The 20,706-nt window shown below is 50.2% G+C and overlaps 1 protein-coding gene across 5 annotated transcripts in view; it reads right to left on the reverse strand.

Moving 5' to 3' along the window:
• Window positions 1-5,278: 5,278 nt before the first annotated feature.
• Window positions 5,279-20,706, reverse strand: part of TSC22D3 (TSC22 domain family member 3) — a 62,428-nt gene continuing 47,000 nt past the window's right edge. For 2 of the 5 annotated variants that reach the window (XM_053201519.1, XM_027054992.2), the window contains exons 3-4: window positions 7,954-8,005; window positions 5,279-6,835 (exon numbers count right to left, since the gene is read on the reverse strand). In XM_053201519.1, coding sequence (XP_053057494.1) covers window positions 6,605-6,835; window positions 7,954-8,005 — 283 coding nt within the window. In that variant the 3' untranslated portion in view covers window positions 5,279-6,604. Of the gene's footprint in view, window positions 6,836-7,953; window positions 8,006-8,350; window positions 8,571-8,719; window positions 9,070-13,699; window positions 13,796-20,706 lie in introns of those variants that run through there. The other 3 variants (XM_027054991.2, XM_027054990.2, XM_027054993.2) reach the window with 3 other exon arrangements.

Here is a 20,706-nt window from a genome sequence, read left to right on the forward strand (position 1 = left end):
TTTTTTTTTCAATTTTATTTGTTTATTTTGGGAGAGACAGAGAAAGTGAGGAGGGGAGGGGCAGAGAGAGAGAGAGAGGTAGAGAGAGAATCCCAAGCAGGCTCCACGCCCAGCAGAGAGCCTGATGTGGGGCTCAAACCCACGAACTGTGAGATTGTGACCTGAGCTGAAATCAAGAGTTGGACACTCAACCGACTGAGCCACCCAGGCGCCCCAAAACAAAAATCTTTTAAGCCCTTCTTGACTCATGGCTGTTTCACTCTCTCCTCCCCAGCTCACTCTGTTAAATAAAGGTCATGCTAATTTTTCACTCCGCGGAGGTTCTGCAAACTTTCATATCCTCCAGCATCAACAGGAGTGACCAATTCCCGAACCTCACTCCCTTCTTTAGTCTGGGAGTGGGGTCTGGAATCTGCCTTTAAACAAACTTCCCCACACAGCTCATGGGGATGGGCTGCAGACTGCATTTGGACAAACACTCCCTTGCAGTGTCTTTTGGTTTTGTCCTTTTGTCTCCTTTCCATGACCCCTGTCCCTGCCCCGGCTGGCCCTCATCACCTCACACCTGGATTACAGCAACAGCTGGCCTGCCTTTGGCTAGCCTTTCTCTGCTTCAGCCTCCCCAGCTGCCAGCACCCATCTTCTGCAAATATCTTTGACATCACATCACTTCCCTACTTAGAAGCCTACCATGGCTCCCTCAGCCTGATTAGATCCTATCTCAATTCATCTGACTGGGAGCCAGCCAAGTTGCCCTCCCATCCCCCCTCTTTCCTCCTTCCCTGTTCACTCCCATCCCTGCAAGCTCCTTGATCATTTTTAATCTAATGTGAGCCTCTTCTGCTAGTTTGGGGTGGTCTCCTTTCTACCCACCCGTGAAACACTTCTGCTTTACACAAGAGGAATTAGAAAAGCTGTTGAGATTCGGGGTGCCTGGGTGACTCAGTCCATTAAGCGTCTGGCTCTTAGTTTCAGCTCAGGTCATGATCTGAGAGTTCGTGAGTTTGAGCCCCGGATCGGGCTCTGGGCTGACAGTGCGGAGCCTACTTGGGATTCTCTCTCTTTCTCTCTTTCTGCCCCTCCCCTGCTTGTGCTCATTCTCTCTCTCTCTCTCTCAAAATAAATTTTAAAAAACTTAAAAAAGGGCGCCTGGGTGGCTCAGTCGGTTAAGGGTCTGACTTGGGCTCAGGTCATAATCTCATGGTTCATAGGTTTGAGCCCCACATAAGTTTGGGCTCTGTGTTGATAGGTTGGAGCCTGGAGCCTGCTTCGGATTCTGTGTCTCCCTCTCTCTCTGCCCTTCTCCCACTTGTGCTCTCTCTGTCTCTCAAAAATAAATAAACATAAAAAAAAACTTAAATGCAAACTGGTGCAGCTGCTCTGGAAAACAGTGTGGAGGTTCCTCAAAAAATTAAAAATAGATCTACCTATGACCCAGAAATAGCACTGTTAGGAATTTACCCAAGGGATACAGGAGTGCTGATGCATAGGGGCACTTGTACCCCGATGTTTATAGCAGCACTCTTAACAATAGCCAAATTGTGGAAAGAGCCTAAATGTCCATCAACTGATGAATGGATAAAGAAATTGTGGTTTATATACACAATGGAGTACTACGTGGCAATGAGAAAGAATGAAATCATGCCATTTGCAGCAACGTGGATGGAACTGGAGGGTATTATGCTAAGTGAAATAAGTCAGAGAAAGACAGATACCATATGTTTTCACTCATATGTGGATCTTGAGAAACTTAACAGAAGACCATGGGGGAAGGGAAGGGGAAAAAATAGTTACAGAGAGGGAGGAAGGCAAACCATAACAGACTCTTAAATACTGAGAACAAACTGAGGGCTGATGGGGGGTGGGAGAGGGGGGAAAGTGGGTGATGGGCATTGAGGAGGGCACTTGTTGGGATGAGCACTGGCTGTTGTATGGAAACCAATTTGATAATAAATTATATTTAAAAAAAAACCTTAAACCTGTCTCGATCCTCTTTCCCGTTTCTCATTGTGTCTGTCTCCCCTCCCCACCAGTGCTGGCCCTGCCATTCACTAGCTACGTGACACGTGGCAAGCTGTTTCACCTTTCCATGCCTTAACTTCATTTTCTCATCTGCAGAATGGGGATCTTAGCCCATTCTCATAGGTTTGTGGAAAGGATTAAAAGAGGTCATGGATGTAAAAGGGTTTACAGCAGTTTCTGGCACAAAGTAAATGCCATGTAAGTGCTAGCTATTATTACTAATTATTCTTATGATGACCCTTCCAGCCAGCTTCTCCCTGGAAACCACTTTTGCTTGGAAGAGCTAACTAAGGGAGTTCTCTGTCAAACCCTGCCCAATCTAGCAGAGGTGATCCGCAGAGCTTCTCTGCCTGAGACAACCTGAGGAACTGGGCTGTCTACCAAGCTCTAATTATGTTCATTAATTTCTAACCAACTAGGAGGAGAGGGAGTGAGATTTGAAAGCAAGAGTGTTCCAGAATATGTACGATGATGTTAGGACAACTTCAAAATACCCTAAAAGGACGGTGGGTTGGGTGCCTTCTTTCCGATGATGTTTCTAGAATCCTTCTGCCTATACTTCAGGTCCTTCCTGATCTGCTTGCTCCCTGGGTTCCTTCTGGGAGCCCAACTGGGAAAGCCTGTCTCAGTGGTAGTTCCCAGCCTGAGAGCTTTGCACCTTGTACCCCAGTAGTCCTTGTATGTAAATAATCTACTGCCCACATTTCAGTTCTACTTTTCAAATCCCCCTCAGTGTTTTTGTGATAAATACAATGAATTCCTTTAAAAGCACTACTGAATCCACAGTCACTGTCATTAAGTGTTCTCTCTCTCTCTCTCAATGAATACTAAAAATTCAACTACTATTGGGTTGAGGGGAGTCTGAGAATAATTCTGACATTTTATTTATTTAGTTTTAATTTGTTTTCAGTTTATTTATTTTTAGCATGAGCGTGCACGCACGCGAGAGAGAGAGAGAGAGAGAGAGAGAGCGCGCACAACTGGGGGAGGGGCAGAGAGAGAGGGAGAGAGTTGAGAATCCCAAGCAGGCTCCACACCATCTGTGTAGAGCCTGAGCAGGGCCCAAACCCATGAACCATGAGATCATGACCTGAGCCAAAATCAAGAGTTGGTCGCTCAACTGACTGAGCCACCCAGGCACCCCTGACATTTTAAAAGAGCCCCTTGTTCTCACAAAGGCTGGCAACCACTGCCCCATGGGGTACACGGGAACCGTGGGGAGTAGCACCAAACCCTCTGGCTGTCAGTTTTCCTGTCAAATGGAGGTAACTCATAACTACCCCTTTTTCTAAGATCAAGAAACAGAATGTTCTGCATTCATGAGGAGGGGCACAGAGCGGTGTACTAGTGATTCTCATCAACGTATGGGGAGGATCAGATGAGATAAGAGATAAGAGGGTTCTGGGAGAGGAGGCATGTTCAGGCAGGGGAGCATTAATGCTGCTGTTCCTCTTGTTCTTTTCCTTGTTCTGGGTCCAGCTGGACCAGCTGAGCCCAGAACCCCAAAGCCCGTGAAGGTCTTTCCGGGACTAGTGTGTTCTTTTTTCCCTCCACACCCCTACTTGGTTTTCTGTGGAGCAACAACAAAGAACTCCTGTATGTGACTAACAAATAGCCGCAAAGTTCCTCTTATCTAGTCTAGCAACCGATGTGGCCTCAGAAGTTGTAGTGTTTGTCTCTGTTTAGTTGGGGTTGCCTAGGAAACAAAGTTGTTCTCTCTTTCCCACTCTGTGACCGTGGGCCAGTTTTTTTTTCCCCTTTTCTTGTAGGGAAAGGCTGGATGACTGGGGAGGGCCATGTGTTTGCTGAGCCATCTTCTGGGTTTCTCTTTTGCATCTGTGGGTTCTTGTTTGGCTGGAGAGTGGGTGTGGGAAGTCTACAGATGAACCGAAGAGTCAAAAAGTCCCTGAGGGCCTCTTGAAAGGGGGAGGGGCTTGGGACCTAGTGGGAGCTGGGAAGAGCCGTATTTGGGTCAGGGTGGATGCCTGGTCCAAAGTTTGTTCCTGCAGCTGTGTGAAGTGTGTGCGCTGTGATCAAATCGGCCGGTGTACACAACGAACTTGGCATCAGGAGCAGAGAGGTTAGGAGCAGGTGGGGAAATTGGGATTTGAGAGGCCAGCCAGGCAGAGGTTAAGTTCTGAAGAAGAGTTTTGGCAATTGGAAAAGAAGAGGCCAGCACGTATGACTGCTACAGTAAAAGAAGCATGGCATTTTGAATATATTTGGACAGTGATTGGCACAAGGGACAGGGGCCAAGACCTCTTGGTCCTTGAGGTTTGTGGTTCAGGAAAATCAGGGGGTTCTGTTAAATTTCAACTGGCAAAGGGATAGGCATAGATGTTAGAGGAAGTTGAGAGTGAATGGAATCACTTCCCTGGGAATAAGGTGGGGCTTAGTACACAGCTCAGGGTCTATGGTGGCTCCAGGGTTGGGTGTGGCTAAAGAGACATGGAATAACTCGTGGACAGAATCAGAGAAATGGCAGGACTCTGGATGCCAGAGACCTGGGGTCAGGGAAAGAGTGATGGATGAGAATGGACCCCACAGAGAGCCAGAGGAAGGAAGCAGAGTCAGGATCCTTCGACCTGCCCATGCGTGCACAGCTGGTGGGTTTTGAGCCAACTTTCAGCGGTGACAAGTGCAAGGGCAGGGATCCTGAGCATCTTTCCTTGGGGGAGGGGGATCCTGTTGGGCACCATATACATTCTGTGCCCTTTTCTCATGAGGGTCCTCTTAACTCCTTTGCCAAGGTCAAGGGTCTCACATGGATTGGTATTAAGGAGGATGCGCAAAGTGATCCCAAAGATGTTTTCAGAAGAGGGAAGAGGCCCACTCGTGTTTATTTGGTTCCCTCCCTTTTCTTTTGGGCCCTTTTCTTTTGGGCCTTCTTGGGGTATCCTTCCTCCCAAATCAGCCCCTTAAGTTGAGGTTGTGTGTTAGCGGTCACTTAGCCACTTGTTCTGGAGCGGTCTTATGAAAGCAGGGAGCAGGCCAATGGGGTAGATGTGGGGTTGAGTCCCCCAATTTGCCATAATAGCTGTGTGACTTTCGGCAAGTCACTTGCAATGGCTGAGCCTCAGCCTCCTCACCCGTACAATTCGGGTGTTTTGAGAGTTCTGCAAGATCATGGATGTGGCACTGGCCTGCCACTTAGAGGGTGCTCATGAATGTTCAGTGCATCAGAGAAACAGGGCCCCCAACCACGCCAGGGCCCCCCCCCAATACCGACTCCATTTACACTCAGATGCCAGGTTTATTTTTAGAAAAAAAGAAGAGCAAAGTTTATTGAAATTTCAAGCTACATTTGAAAAATCAAAATCCAAATCCTGGAGACATACATCAGAAAATGGAAAATGTTCACTGCCACAGAACCCCCTAGACACAAGCTCCCTGAGTACATCACCCAGGCACCGTCGGGTCAAAGCCATCCCCTTGTCCATCCCTTGTCCACAAGGGGACACCAGCAAGCCAATCATGCAGTTCACTTGCAAGTTTTCCACAAACACCAAAACAAAAGTTTCTCAATGACAATGTGAAGTCACAGCTGCTCTTCTCTGAACCCCATTCTATGTAGTCAGCACCAGTGAATGGTGGGTTTGGCATCTGAATGAGGACCTCACACATCTTCGGGCCGGGGCACACATGGGGCAAGGGCTGCAGCAACAAGGCATCTGTGGCCACATTCAGAGGCTTGGCCCTCCTCCCTGCCTTTTCTCTTTAGTCTTACTTAACCTAAAGGACACACTGGATCAACTTGGTAAATGAACACAGTCAAAGAATTAGCCTTAAGAGATAAGGGACCAGTTGATACTCCCAAAGCCGGTTAGGCCCTTCAACACATAGGTGTGTGTGTGTGTGTGTGTGTGTGTGTGTGTGTGTGCGTGTGTGTGTGTATACATTGCTACACTAAGATATAGATCTAGCCCTATGGGTATATATATGCATGTATGGCTATATAGAAAAACTATGCCAATACTAACCAAACAGAACTTTGTAAGCGGTCATCCCAAAGCTGTAATCCCACACTGGGCTGTGCGCAAAGCCATGCATTAGACCATATGAACCAACAGAAGACTGACTTGGCCCAATCTCTCCTATCTGTGGCCCTGCCTTGGTGAGACAGGGGAGAAGAGAGAGGTTGCCTCTGCTCAAAACATGAGTGGCTTCTTCATAGGAACAGTCGTTGTCAGGTGAAGCTGCTGAAGATGGCCATGGAAATGAAAAACAGACCCCTTATGCTTTCTGGAGTAAACTGGCATCACATCTCACACTACCTTTCTCCTTTGCCAGTTGCGGCCAAGTTGCCCAGACCCTGGGAGCCCCCAGGACACGGTGGCATTAGAGGCTCACTGGCTGGGGGTGATGTGGCCCCACGCAACTCAGCCTCCAGAGACCTGCTCTTTGTCAGGGGTCTGTCACTGGAGTGGACCCAAGTGGCCATGTCCTTAGGACATCTCTTGGCACCAGCTATGCTAGGTGTAAAGTTCTCCACGTGAGATGACGCTTGGGGAACCAAAAACAAACTGGAAAGAACTAGGTAGAACAAGTTTAGTGGCTCTGCCCACCCTGAGGACAGAGCCACTTACACCGCAGAACCACCGGGGGCCTCAGGTGCGTGTGGGGTTTCTGGAACTGGCTCTTCGGGGCTCAGGCGGGACTGGAACTTCTCCAGCTGCTCTGGGCTTGCCAGGGTCTTCAGGAGGGTGTTCTCACGCTCCAGCTGGGAGTTCTTCTCCACCAGCTCCCGGATCTGCTCCTTCAGGATCTCCACCTCCTCTCTGACTGCATACATCAGATGATTCTTCACCAGATCCTGCCAGAGAGGGGAATCACAACAAAGCCATCCAGGAGCCATTGCGGCCCCTCTGCAGCACCTTCACCCTGCTGTCTGGGCACCCGTGCTGTCCCTCGTGCCACTGGCCCTCCCCGCAACCTCCCCTATCAGCATCCTGGCCTTGCAGCCCTATTCCTCCCTTTCTCCAAAGCACTTAGACCCACTCAAGAGAGCTGCCCGACTGGACAATGCCTGAGCTGGGAGCCCAGCTTTGAACTACACAGGATGCCTTCTGCAAGTTTCTACTGACTTTCAGAGCTGGCCACTTAGGAGCCACTTCTGTTGGTTGCTGGTGGTCGGCTCTATACCCGTTTCTACATAAGGTCCTGTTGCTGGCTGACCACCTCTCAGGGAGGACCTGCTAGGCACCCCATAAAGTTTGTCTGCTGTACACATCTTCCCCAGAACAAGATTGGCTCTTTTGGAGACTCCTCCTCTTCAAATGACCCAGCACACCAGTTGCATCTGTGGTGCAACCAGACAGGACACTGGTGGCCCTGGGGGAAGGTGCCAGGATTGCTGCATCCTCTCTAAACCTGATGATTGCACTGGGGGTAGGGAACTGTGTCACTGGGCACTGGGGGCACAGTGAAGTGGTTGCTGACTGCTGGAGGCCCCAACCCCCTGCAGTCATTTTGACTGCTACCTGGAGTATGACCTCTACCTAGTAAGGAGAGGGAGATGGGGAGGGGTGCTCTGCTTCTTGGTTCCTCCCAACTCCTGACCCTAGCCCAGGCTCTGCGGAGGCACTGCAGTGCAGTTGCATCCAATGAGCTCCCGCCCCTGCCAAGTGCGGGGATACAGACAAATTCAAGAGTCTGAGCTCCCTGCCCTGCAACCTCCCCAGGAGGGAGCTACAGGCTGCTGCAAAGAGCGGGAGGAGAAAAGGAGGGGGTCCAGCAAAGGCGACTGCAAATGCCCTAAAAGGTGCCGCTATGTTGGGATGCTACTTAGGGGCTCCAAGGGCATAGGAAGCAGGCCGTTGGCTTCCTCAGGCTCTTGCCTAATGGCTTTTGCACCCACCCCCTCAGTCCTGCCCGAGTTACATAAGCGGCAGCTAGGTCTGGGGACAGGAATGACGCAGTGATGCCACTCACCATGGCCTGCTCAATCTTGTTGTCTATGGCCACCACGCTGGCTCCAGAGGCACTGCCAAAACAAAAAGCAAAGCGACCGCGTTACCCATTTGGTTCTACTCTGAGTACCTGGCAGCTGCAGCCAAAGTCCTCCATCTGCCCCAGCTCTTCCTCTCTCCCACCTCCCTGGCCCGGAGTCCCGGGCACTTTGTTCCCAGGCCCTGCAGGAAGCTGCACCTCCCCACCCGGGCCGGCTCCCCGCCGCGTGGAGCAGCGCGCGGGTCCCGGGGCGCACCGGCGAGCGTGGTCTGCTCGGCCGGCCCGGGCGACAGGCAAACAATGGGGGCGCGCGGCCTGGGGAGTACCCCCGCCGCCAGCCCATTCCGGCGCCGGCCCAGAAGGTCCCGGGTGAACCTACCGCGCTCCGAAGCTAGCTAGGAATTCCTTCTCGGCTCGGAAGCTTCCGGCCTGCTCCCCAGCGACGCACGGCGCGTGGCCAGCCCTCTGCCCAGCCCTGCCCTGCCCGGCCCCGCCGTCCCTCTGCCTCCGGCTGCCTCCGCCTCGGGCTGCAGCAGTTCGTTCTCACGGCGCATCGGCCGCAGGGACGCTCCGACGGCGGATCCCAGCGCGGCGGTGACCCCCCTCCCTGCGTCCCCTACCCCCGCCCCTTCCCAGGATGCTGCACCGCGGGGAACGGGGGACCGGCGGCGCACGGCTAGCTCGGTGATCCCGCTCGCAGCCCAGCCCCCGCCGGCGCCTCGGCTCGGGAGCTGCGGCCAGTGGTTACCTGTTATCCAGCTTAACGGAAACCACATCCCCTCCAAGCAAGGAAGAGAAGAAGGAGATGTTGAAATTGTGCAGCTGATAGACCGCCACCTCCATGGGGGTCTGATACATTTCGGCGTTCATAGCTCGGGCTGCTTGGGCGGGCTGGGCGGCTGGCGGCTGCTGGAGCGCTGCACAGGGCTGGGCTCTGCGAGTCGGGCCCAGGGGCTAGGACGGGGGTGAAGGCTGCCGATGGGACGCAAAGCCAGGCAGGCGCTTCAGAGTTGAAGGGAAGTGACTCGAGGGGTGTCACCTAGTGTGTCACAAACTCCACAGCCGCCAGTCCAACCCAGACTCGGAGATATTTCGGCTCCTGCTTCTTTATATAGGAGGAGCTGGCTGCGTCACATGGCGTCAGGGGCCATGCAAATGAGTCCTGTACCGGGCTTTGTGGTCCAGTTAAACCACATCCCCTCCCTGAACCTTAAGCTAGGACTGTAAACAGTTCAGCACTTTCTTGTGCCAACTGGCATCTGCAGAGAGGGCTCTGGAGATTGGTAAAAATCAAACTGGAGCTGATTCTTGAAGAAAGAAGTCCAAATGCCCTAACAAGAGCAGAAAGCATTCAGTAAAGGGTGGTGCTGGTTTTCAAAGCTCTTCTTCAGGTGTCAGCCGGCACACCCCCATGGCTTTGCAATGCCATCATACATCATGCTCCCTGGGTACCCACCCTCACCATCAGGAGCCTCACCTTCTTCCTGCCGCCTGCCTTCTCAGCCGCTCTTCTGCACACACACTTTGTCATCTGCATGTCCCCTCACCCAGCCCGCTGGCCTGCACCCAGTCCCAGCCCCTATACACTCACCTCCTCCTCCTTTGGATGTAGCCTTCTGTGTACTGACACATGCACAGATCTGTGACATGCTCAGGATGCAGCTGAACTAATCTGCACCTCAGTGTGCATGTAAGGAGAGGAGAGTGTCCAAGAACTCCAGTGAGCCGGGGGAACATGTACCATGGGGAGGCTGGGGCCATGTGGGTGACAGAGGAGGTGGGGGAGGAGATGGTAGGGGAATGAGTGCTGGAGTGACCACAAGACAGGGCCCTTTTCCTTTGATCTCCATACCCTACTCTGCAGAGAAAATACCTTCCACATTATCCGGGATTTCATGTCCCTATTTTTAAAAACAATATTTCCTTACTTTCCTATAAACAGCAAACTACAAACCAAGGCTATATATAAATTATCCCAGGAAAACACCTGCCCTGTGATTCGCCCAGCCACAGGTAAGAAAGGCTACTTCACTTCAGGAACAGATTCCAAGTTACTGGAAAATGAGGTGGTTGTTGCCTACCAAGAGTTACATATGTTTCCATGAAAATTTGTTTTCATTCTTTTCAGTCTCAAGCTTAAACCAAATAAAAGTCTGCAGCGGCTAGAGGTCCTTTTCTCCTGATGTTTCCTAAGCGAGGCCACCTGGTGGACAGAGGCGGAATTGCAACCAGAAGGAGCAATCTAGACAGAACAAGGGACAGGTGATGACCCAATGGCAAGGATTATTGACATGGACTCAGGGCCGTGAGGAGAACATCGGGTTCCACCACATACACAATAGTTTGGATGAAGTTGGGGCCAGTACCCATGAATCAGTTTGTGATTCAGGCAGTGGTCCAAAGAAATACCCTAATGCAATCATGCTCCTGGAAAAGTACTGGGGCCTCTTATCAGCGAAGAAGGTAATTACTATTTGCCTGAGGCTATTTCTCCTAACCAGGTGCCTGGCACTGACACCCTGGCCAAGGCCCCAGTTAAGCCCAGTCTTAAGGCCTTGATTTTCTCCAGGCTGCCAGTGCCATTGTGCCACTGAACAGCCAACATTTTTGCCACTATGAAATGGGGCTCCCACTGGATCCCACAGGTGGTAACACACGCACAAGGGGCCGTTCTACTTGCAAAGGGCTGACAATAGAACTATCTGAGAGAACCTACTGTGCGCAGGCCCAGGATAGTGTATGTCTTCACCCTAGTTTAGGTGGGAGATAATCCCAGTCTCTGGATATTATGTTACCTTTAGGTCATAAATTCTCCCAATTTTGCACTCAACTGTGTGTAGTTGGCAGAACAAAGCACAGACTATATTTGTAGGTCATCGAGAACACTAGCTGAGGAAAAATAAATACTTTTCTTAAATCAGAAGCTTAATTGATACTGGAATTCCCTGATAGAGTAATCTGCCCTCTGTGCCACAGGGAGCTTTCTTGGCCCCAGGAAAGAGTCGAGGAGGTTTCATTGGCTTGTAAGTCTTTCCTAAACTAACTATTGCTACCCACCCCCAAAATTCCAAGTGAAATGATGAAAAGAAAGAGGGAGAGATAAATAAGCTGGGTTGGCAGAGAAAAAACACCACCAGGGAGACAAGGCATAGGACAGAAGAAAAAATAGCTCCTTCCATGGGGACTCCCTTATATGGAGTCAGAGGCAAAGAAACCAAGGTGGTTTGGGAAGGGAAAGGAAGAGAAGTTTGCTAGCAAAGTTGCGTTTGAATTGTACGTTAATTATGCTTTGATTAAAAATAAGCTGAGTTTGGGGCGCCTGGGTGGCTCAGTCTGTTGAATGTCTGACTTCGGCTCAGGTCATGATCTCGTGGTTCGTGAGTTTGGGGCCCCACATCAGGCTCACTGCTGTCAGCGAGGAGCAGGCTTCTGATCCTCTGTCTCCCCTCTCACTGCCCCTCCCCCGCTCATGCCCTCTGTCTCTAAAAAAGAATAAACATTCAAAAGAAAAGAAGACTGTCTTAAAAAAAAAAAAACAACTGAGTTTGAGACCTACCGACCATAATGTCTACCATTAAGTGAGCACCAGCTATGGGCCAGACATTTGTGCCAGCTGCTCCACAAACCTGTGGTGTAGGCACTGTCACCATCATTTCACAGATGAAGAAACCAACGGTCTAAGAGGCTACCTTACCCAAGGTAGCACAGCTAGTAAATTACAGAGCTGGGACTCCAATCCAGGTCTTCCTGACCCAGAGACCAAGTTTGTTCCTACTGCATTTAGGAGTGGGGTAGGGGGTAGGTGTGTTGAATAAGTGAATCAATGCAGTTGGGGGGCTGGGTTGGAGGTGCCCAAAAAGCAGTAAGGAAGAAGAAAGGATGAGGGGCAGGACATGTGCCCCTAGGATGCCAGCAGCAGTACTGTTAGAGAATGGTCCAGAGGCTGACTTTGAGCTCCGTCAGCACAGCTGGCTTTTCTGACACTCATGGCAGGGGACAGCAGCATCGGGGACCAGAAGAATATCCAAAGTGTCCGTGTGAAATTTATAGTGGGCTGGGCTCACCCACATCATTTCAAAAGGCAGCCACACAGTCCTCAAAGAAAGCTCATTCTGTCTAAGGAAATAGGAAATATTAATCCAGCCCGGTGGCTCCTGCAATGACAAATATGTAGTCGGGGTATACGATACCCCAAATAAAGTAAGTAGTCTGAGAATAATCACAGTACAGGCAAACCTCCACTTCCTAGGGCCCCACTAACTAGCATCCTTAATTAACTTTTTGTTGTTGTTGTTTCATATTCCTGCTATGCTCAGCTTTTAGGAGAATGAAGCCAGGCACAAGAAAACAAGCTCCTACCAGGGATTTAGTTCTACAAAACAACTTCGAAAGGATGTCCCACGTTCAGCCCACTCAGCCCGTGCTCAGCCAATCTCTCATCCCCTCTATACCTCTAGTTTTGCCTGCTGCCAGGCAAGTGAGAAGTGATCACCTTGAGGCCTTAGGATCCACCATTAGCAAACAATGAAACAATGGCTGGATCCCAGGATCCCAGAGTTTGCTAAGGCAAGACAATGGACATAAAGGTCCCTGTAGAGAGATTTTTTCAAACAAGGGCAGGTAAGAGGGGGAGAAGAGAAGAAGCAGGAGACTCCAGAAGGTTTTCTGCTTAACCCCTGGCACACTAGAAAATTCCTCTGCCCAGAATATCTGCAAGAAACCTCACAGTGAGTGGAGGCTTGTGCTGTATGAAGTATCTATGATCTGATCTAACTTTTCTGAGAAAGTGCTGATCCGAGGGGCTCTCTGTGTCCCTATGTCCTACAGAGGTGGGCCCCAGGTAGGAAACCGTGGGCTAGGGATTCACCAGCCCAGCGACCTGTGTGCATATATCCAAATTCCCTTTCTTCTGTCCTACACTCGACAGGCTGGGCTGGACCCAGAGCCAGCACAGCAACAGCGGCTGGCTGATGAGCCAGGTCCTTTGCTGACTCACAGGTCTAGCCCCAGTGGCCACGGGATTCGGCAATTAAACAGACACAGCTGCCCCCTCCCTCTCTCAGGGGTGACTTGTAGATGCAGGGTGGCATACAGGAGGACAGAGCCAACTCCCTCCATTTTAGGAGGGCCTGGAAGCTGACTTGTTGAGCTGGAAGAAGTGTCTCAGCATTCCCACCGATATGTTCCACTTCAAAAGCCAGACTCTCTAGGACAAGAGCGCTTCCTACTTGGGGTTCCCACGGGACGGTGGGACAGAGACTGGGTAGTCTGGGCCACAGAGGCGTGGGCCAGATTTCAGCACGCTGGTGAGGGGTGGGGAGCTGACTTGGGGTGGGTGTGGTAGGGTTGGGGGTGGCGATGAGGGGGAACATCTCACTTCCCTTTTTGTCACACTTGAAGCATTGTGTACCATGTAGCCCAAAGGAAACTATTTATAGGCAAGTCTTCCTTATTTTCTACAGGGAATGTTCCACCCAAAGATTCGGCAATGGTGCCAGCAAAACACAGGGTCCTGTGTCAGGAGAAGCGGAAAAAGACACGACGTGAGAGGTGCAGGACAAGCCACAAAGCAAACACAGGGTTAGGAGCTGGAAAAGGAAATCAAAAAGGATATTGAGCACTGGAGCATTAGCACAGTTAATGGGGCGGCTGCAAAACAGCCCTCCCCTCTTATTCCTCCATCCCGGCCCCCTTCCGGCTGAAGCTCTGGCTACTACTAATTACTTACTTGTCCCTTTTTCTGAAGAGGCTGGGGGAATAAGGAGGCTGAAATGCCATCGTTTAATTTGTCCTTGCTTCTGTCTTATCTTCTCTCTTCCCCTCTGCTTCCCCCTCCAGTGTGGAAGACCATAGACAGGAAGGCCACTGCAACTTACATCGTTACTTTGGCTTCATGGAAAATCCCCAAAGTCCAGAAGGAGGGAAACAAGAAGGAAAGACGGGGACAGAGAGAGCGCCTTGTCCTCTGTGGGTCATGTGAACTTCCCTGCATGGCCAAGGCCCAGAACCCTGACTCTGGGGGGGGGGGGGGGCAGGAAAATGGTGGGGGAGGATGCGAACACAGATGCAGAAGGCGATGGTAGGAGGGACCCCAAGGAGAGTCCTGGTGGAGATGGATACTCTCTTGGAGAAGCAGTTCTAACCACTGATTTGGGCCAAGCCCTGACACCAAATGACGACAGGAGCAAATGAATCGTGCCTTTCAGCTCCCTCTGGGACAGGGTCCCATGTGAGCTTCACAAACAATCTCTGAGTGACACTAGGGATGAGAGGCAGAACCAAACCCCATTCTGACAGGGCGGGCCTCCCTGCTCACCCTCATTCAGAGGAGTTCAAAAAGCGCTCTTGTCGAATCATCTTGGTCACCCCAACTTTGGCGGCTAACTCTGAGGGGAGGCAGTTCCTCCCGGTGTTTTGGAAAGACTGGAAGTATTGGCCAACGTTAGCCAGGAACACTGTTTAGCTCAGTGGATCTTAAATCTTATGAACCTTGTGTCAATATTTATGCCTGTCTCCTTTCCCCTTATGCCTCGCAGCTGGGAAAATTGACCTCCATCATTTTTCTGAGCCCTCTTCTCATTTTCCACCCTCCCCATTACCCATCTCCTAGCATGAAATAGATGTTCCTGAAAAAGAGACTGCAAAATTAACCTTAGTCAATAGAATCTCCTCCTCCTCCTCCTTTTCCCTCTCAGTGTTGCCATTATCATTCAATTCAAGTCAGTTCAACTCAATTCAATTCAAAATTGACTGAATGCCTATTTAAAGCCTAAGGCCCTTTTGGGGGGGGGGTGGGGATTTAAACAACCAAACAAACAAATTTTTGACCAGTCAAAAATTGTGCTTCCTTCCAGAATATCCTGGGCCTGCAGCAAATTCTGGAGTCTCCCTACTTGGTTATATCTTAGTGAAATGTCTGCTTCAGGAAAAAGCCCAGGACTTGAGGGTGTCTGGAAGGGTAGCTTGGGGTTCAGGAGGGCCACAACCACTGCCATCCCCAGGCATCACTTCATTCCTCAGAATTGACTGTGCTTTTTTTTCTCCTCACCCTGACCGTTGGGCCATGCCCATCTAGACGGGGATAACACAGCTGCCGCAGAGATTGGACTTTCGGACCTACTTAGCTGCTCTGACCTTGTAGCCTAAGTGCCAGTGCCTCTAACTCAGATTCTCTTCCTTAACCCTCAACATTTGTAAACTAAGGAGTTTGTAAACCTTGTTTGTAAACAAAGCATAGATATTTGCTCTCTGAGTTACCACTGCCTTCCTTCCGAGAAGGGTGTCCATGTTTAGTGTGGGGATCACCTCTACCTGCCGACTTCTCGGTCTTCCTTCTTTGGCCAGCTCCTCTTGGTCTTAACCTTGGTTAAGGTTAACCTTGGGAGGCTCACCCTCCGAAGCCTGCACCATCTTCAGGCAGGCGGAAGGCCTCCCCTCCCCCAGTCACAGCCCACCCTCTGGGAAGTCCTAGCCCACTGCAACCTACTCAGGAGCTGGGAGAGAAAGCGGCAAGAACATGGCCGCCCTTCACGTTTGCACCAGCCCTCCACCAGCCGACCCGAGCCAGGGAGACCCTGGCAGGGCCTCTCCCTGTCCCTTCTGCTCTGTGGAGCAGCCCCAGAGCTAAAATTCCAAGCCATTTTTTCTTGGAATGGGTTGCCAGGGTTACTTTGAGTGGTGTATGAAGGACTCAGGGCTACTGGTAATGCGTGGAAGACAAGAACCAGGAGGATCTCGCTGGGGATGTGGAGCCGGCCGACAAGAAGCCAATGAAGAGGCCAGGGCCTCCAAGGTGGAGCACCTGGCTCCATTGTGGGCCCTGCTATAGAATGGGTGACCTTTGAAGTGGTACAGGTTTCCTGGGGAACAAAACGCCAGTAATGATGCCAGCCTCTTTAGGTGCTTGGGCTCCTGGGCCACGATGGGCAAGCATTATGAGCCTCCCAAGGCTCTCGCGTTGTATGCCCCAGGCCGGTGCTTACCTCATAGCAGAGCTATTCACCAAGGGCTCACTTGAGGTAGCTCCTTGATCCTCTGTGGTGGGATTCTCTGACTTGTGAAGAGGGGCTCTGCAGATTGCAAAGGGCCTCCCCACTCTCCAGCTACCCCCAGAAGCCTCGGAGGTTCCTGGATGGAAAGGAGGCAGCCTAGCTTCGGTGAGGCCAGTGGCAGGAGGGGGCAGGGGACACGCTACTCGCACCAGAGAAAGGAAGGAGAGATACAAGGCAAAGCTCCTCCCTGGGTAGCCCCCACCCTGGCCATGGGAACAGTGCCTGGGAGCTCAAAAGAGTGCTTGTTGGGAGGGTTAAGGAAGGCCTCCCGGCTCGGTTTGAGAATTGCTGACAAGGAATATACATACCTTATCAGGAAGAAAGAGAAGCACAGAGGCACACACATCCATGCAAACATTTCTCTCAGCCTTTCACCAAGTCTAATTCACAGAGATAGGCAGGAGAAGGACATTATGCATATCTTCTGTCTCTGTCTCTGTCTCTCTCTTGGCTATTACCAGCTTCCTCCTGACCCCAAATAAGTAGTAAGGCAACAGGACATGGCAAGATGGCAAGGCAGGACACTCTAGACCAAGCCAGCATATCAAAAGACACAGCCTTGGGGGCTCCTGGGTGGCTCAGTCAGTTGTGTCTGACTCTTGATTCTGGCTCAGGTCATGATTTCATGGTTTCTGAGTTCAATCCCCGCATCGGGCTCTTCACTGACAGTGCAGAGCCTGCTTTGGATTCTCTCTCTCTCACTCACTCTCTGGCCCTCCCCTGCACTCTCTCTCTCTCAAAAATAAATAAACATTAAAAAAAAGACGCAGCATTGGCTCTCCCTGACATCCAGGGCCGGCTGCATGCTGTGCAGAGTCATAGGTGATAGGGTTCTTGGGAGAAGCGTGGAGAGGCAGTCAGATGGGTACAGGGGGAACCAGTTGAAGCCTCCCACTGTACACCAGGAACAGGAAGCCCTCGTGCTGCCAGGTGCACAGGTTTCAAAGATGTCGATCACACATTAAATTAAAAGAAAAATAAAAGCAAGCACTGCTTGTACGCAATCATATGAACGCCAAAGAAACGATCCTCACAGGCTCCTAGAAGACCATTCTAACTACAGCTGGTCGTAGCACAGATGCTATGTGACTGGTTACCTGAGAAATGTGATTTAAAGGGCACTGAGAAAAAATCCTCTCAGTACAAGATGTCTGCCTGACCTAGCTGCTGTACTGCCTAACGACATCACCATCTGAGTCATACTCTTGGGTTCTAATGATCATTCCTGGACTTCTTTATAATTTGAGGAATTAAGAAAGGGTTTTTTTTTTTCTCCATGAAAAAGCCCTGGGAAAGTGCCACATTCTGCCACGATCGGTTATGCATACTTAAGTATGAACTCAATTTTCATATTACTTTCAACAGAGTGGTCAGGGGCAGATCAGCACTGGAAGACAACTGGACACACAGCAGGTAAACCTTGCTTGGTGGGCTGCAGAGGGAAAGAAATGGATCCTTATTAGGTTTTTATTTTTTTTTTAAACTTTTAATGATTATTTATTTTTAAGAGAGAGACAGACAGAGAGACAGACAGAGAGACAGAGCACGAGCAGGGGAGGGGCAGAGAAAGAGAGAGACATAGAATCTGAAGCAGGTTCCAGGCTCCTAGCTGACAGCAGCAAGCCCGACGCTGGGCTCAAACTCACAAGCTGTGAGATCATGACCTGAGCCGAAGTCGGACACTTAACTGACTGAGCCACCCAGGGGCCCCAAGGTTCTTATTTTTTTATGTTTATTTATTTTTGATAGAGGGAGACAGAGGATCCAAAGTGGGCTCTGCACTGACAGCAGTAAGCCGGACGTGGGGCTCAAACTCATGAGATCATGAGATTAAACCATGAGATCATGACTTGAGCCGAAGTTGGACGCTCAACTGACTGAGCCACCCACGCACCCCCGTTTATGAGGTTCTTAATATCAGGATCACCCTCGGGGGAGCTTGTGAAGAATATGGATGTCCTGGGCTCCATCCAGCCCTAGAAAATCCAGTGGAATAGTGTGTGGCTTGGGAAGGGTATTTTCAGATGGTTTGGATGCAGCTTTTCTGGTCCTAGTCCATGGAACTGCCTTTGGGAACCACTGGCCTAAAGGTGACAGCCAAGACAGGGTCTACTCAAAGAGTCCCCAGAGGGTCAGGGTCACCAAGAGTTACTTTGTGTGATACACCATGATGGGGTTCAGAATATTCTGGGCCTAAGGTCTGTTTGCCCTTCACTTGCTTTCCCTTGCCTTGTCAACTCCTGAAAATTTGATCAGAACATGAATGAGCACTGCTAAAAGAAGGATAACCCAAACCTGCTCTAATTTATAAACCAGTCTCTGACAAATTTCACCTGTCTGTTATGAGGAACAGATTGCTTCTAAGACACTTCACAGCTGTCGGTGGGAACTCTGCCTGAGAGGCTGGGGACGCAGAGGGTGGGCATCACAGGGTGGGAAGGGAGAAGAACCCGGGGAGAGGGAGAGAACAGGGAAGGGCTGAGTTTTCTCCAACAGCACAGTTTGGTCAATTAACCAGCCTTGCCTCCCTTCTACAAAAGCCAGCTCTTTGCCAGCCCTGTGCCTGTCACCACCTGGTCAAATGTGGGTCTGTTCAGAGGTAGGCTAGAGGGGTGTGACTCATTCCCTCCTCAGGAGCCTGCTGGGGCTGACTACAAAGAGTTACTAGGATCTCCACAACCATGCTCATCTCCAAGGGAGGGCAGAAGGGGAATTAGATGCTCTCTCTCTGTGGTACGCACCCGGCCTGTGTTTTGGTATTTTATTTTATTTTTATGTTTAATTTATACTGCCTGCTAGGTTTGGGGCTTAAATAAACAAAAGCTATGCTTCCCCCAAGGCTTGAACTTCCTGGTTGCCTGTCAGCAACAGAGTGACCCTTTTAACCTCTTCTCTTGCTCCTTGAGACAGGCAGTGCAGAGGGTGGGGTTGGAAGAGAAAGATATTTTGGATCCAAAGCCTGGAAATTCTTGGTGCCAGCTTAAAATATCATCCTCGCCCCCGCCCTTCTCGACATGTATGTTAAGTTCCAAAGCCACCTTACCAAGCACAGACTTGTTTTAAAGGCCACAGCAGAACCGTAAGGGGAAAGCACAAAAATGGGAAATTCAAAGTATTTATTGATTTTTTAAAAAATCTACCTCCAGACAACTTTGTACCACCAAGCAAAGACAGAAGGGCCCCAGGTCTTTGTGGGCAGAGCAGGCTTAAAGGCCTATAGACTGAGTAGAGTACGGTGAGCCTGCCTACCTGAAGAAGGCTCCCTGCCAAAGCTCATACACCTTAAAAAATAAGATGAACACTGGCTCCTATGTCCTAGGATAGAACTCTAACAGCAAAGTAATGAATCCTGGTCTGACATCCTGTTATTTGCTAAAACTAATAATACCGTAGAGTTTGTTGACAGACTTTCAGGAGAGCTAAAGTAAATATGGAAACTGAGGAATGGCCAAGTATAGACAGTTACTAGCTCAGCAGAGGAGAAGAAAGGAGTTTCACAGTTATTCCTTGGGCATCTTGGGGCACTGGGGCCTGAGCACAGTGGGGAGGTAATCTGGAGGCATCTGTCACATCACCGGATGATTTCTCTCCAACAATAGGCTGCTGCAATAATGGACTTGGCCCACAGAGCTGGGTCCTGAGCCCTTAGAGAATAATGGTAAGAATCGAGAGGGACTGCCCTAATACACATGCCAAGGGAGGTGCTCCCTCAGAAACACAGCTTTCTACATGAACTTGGTCAAGTAGGAAGAGACTATGTCAAGAGGCCAGAGCTCTTTTTCCACTTTGGCTACTAGCCAGCTGGGGGACTGCTTGGAAGGTTCTAAACCCCCTGTGCTGCCAGCTCCTCATTTATGAAATGGGAATGATGCTTCCCTCCCCAACATATACACCATACAAGGTGGATAGGTTTATAGACACCTCAAAGTCTGGAAACAGATAACATCATTGTATTATTTTTGCAGACTGACAATGTCTTGACAGTAACATATACACATATTTGCCCAGGTTTCCTGACTTGGTGGCTATCCTGTCAGTGACACAGGTGTGTTCTTCGGAAAGTCAGAAGGGCCACGTGATCACTCCATAAGTAAGGGTCCCGGTCCCCAAACACTGCTGGCAAAATGGCTCACTGGGTAAGCAGCCCTATCAATGCGATTTCAAAGCCTGGCATTGCTAACTTTGTGCCCAGTTTCAATTTTTGTTTCCAGGGTTTCACAAGTTATTGGTACTGCTTATGGGGAGGGAGTAGCATGAGGGACAAGAGGCTAACTCATTTGCTTGGAGGTCTTTGGCAATCTGTCCCTGTATACAGGACTTGTCACTTGCATAACATTTTGGCCTCGAGAGTCTCTTCGATGGCACAAGCAGTCAGTAGTCGGCAGGACCTCTTGTCTTTCAAGCAGGACTGAAGGCACAGCCAGATAAGACCATGACCGGAAGTGGGCACTGTACCCTCAGAGTCTGGATAGTACCTGGCACACAGTCTCAATATGGTAAATATGTATTTTATAACTAACTAAAAGGTTTGAATAAGTGTTAGAACTTTGCTAATGGTTCCCGCAGGGAGGAACTATAGGCCAATTCATGAATTTGCCTTCTGTTAATGCTTTAATTTGGGGACAATCACTGTCTGAGAGCGATTCTGCAGTTAAAAACATGAAAGACTAGTGAAAATCAAACA

Source organism: Acinonyx jubatus, chromosome X (genome assembly GCF_027475565.1).
Source record: "Acinonyx jubatus isolate Ajub_Pintada_27869175 chromosome X, VMU_Ajub_asm_v1.0, whole genome shotgun sequence".
Lineage (NCBI taxonomy): Eukaryota > Metazoa > Chordata > Mammalia > Carnivora > Felidae > Acinonyx > Acinonyx jubatus.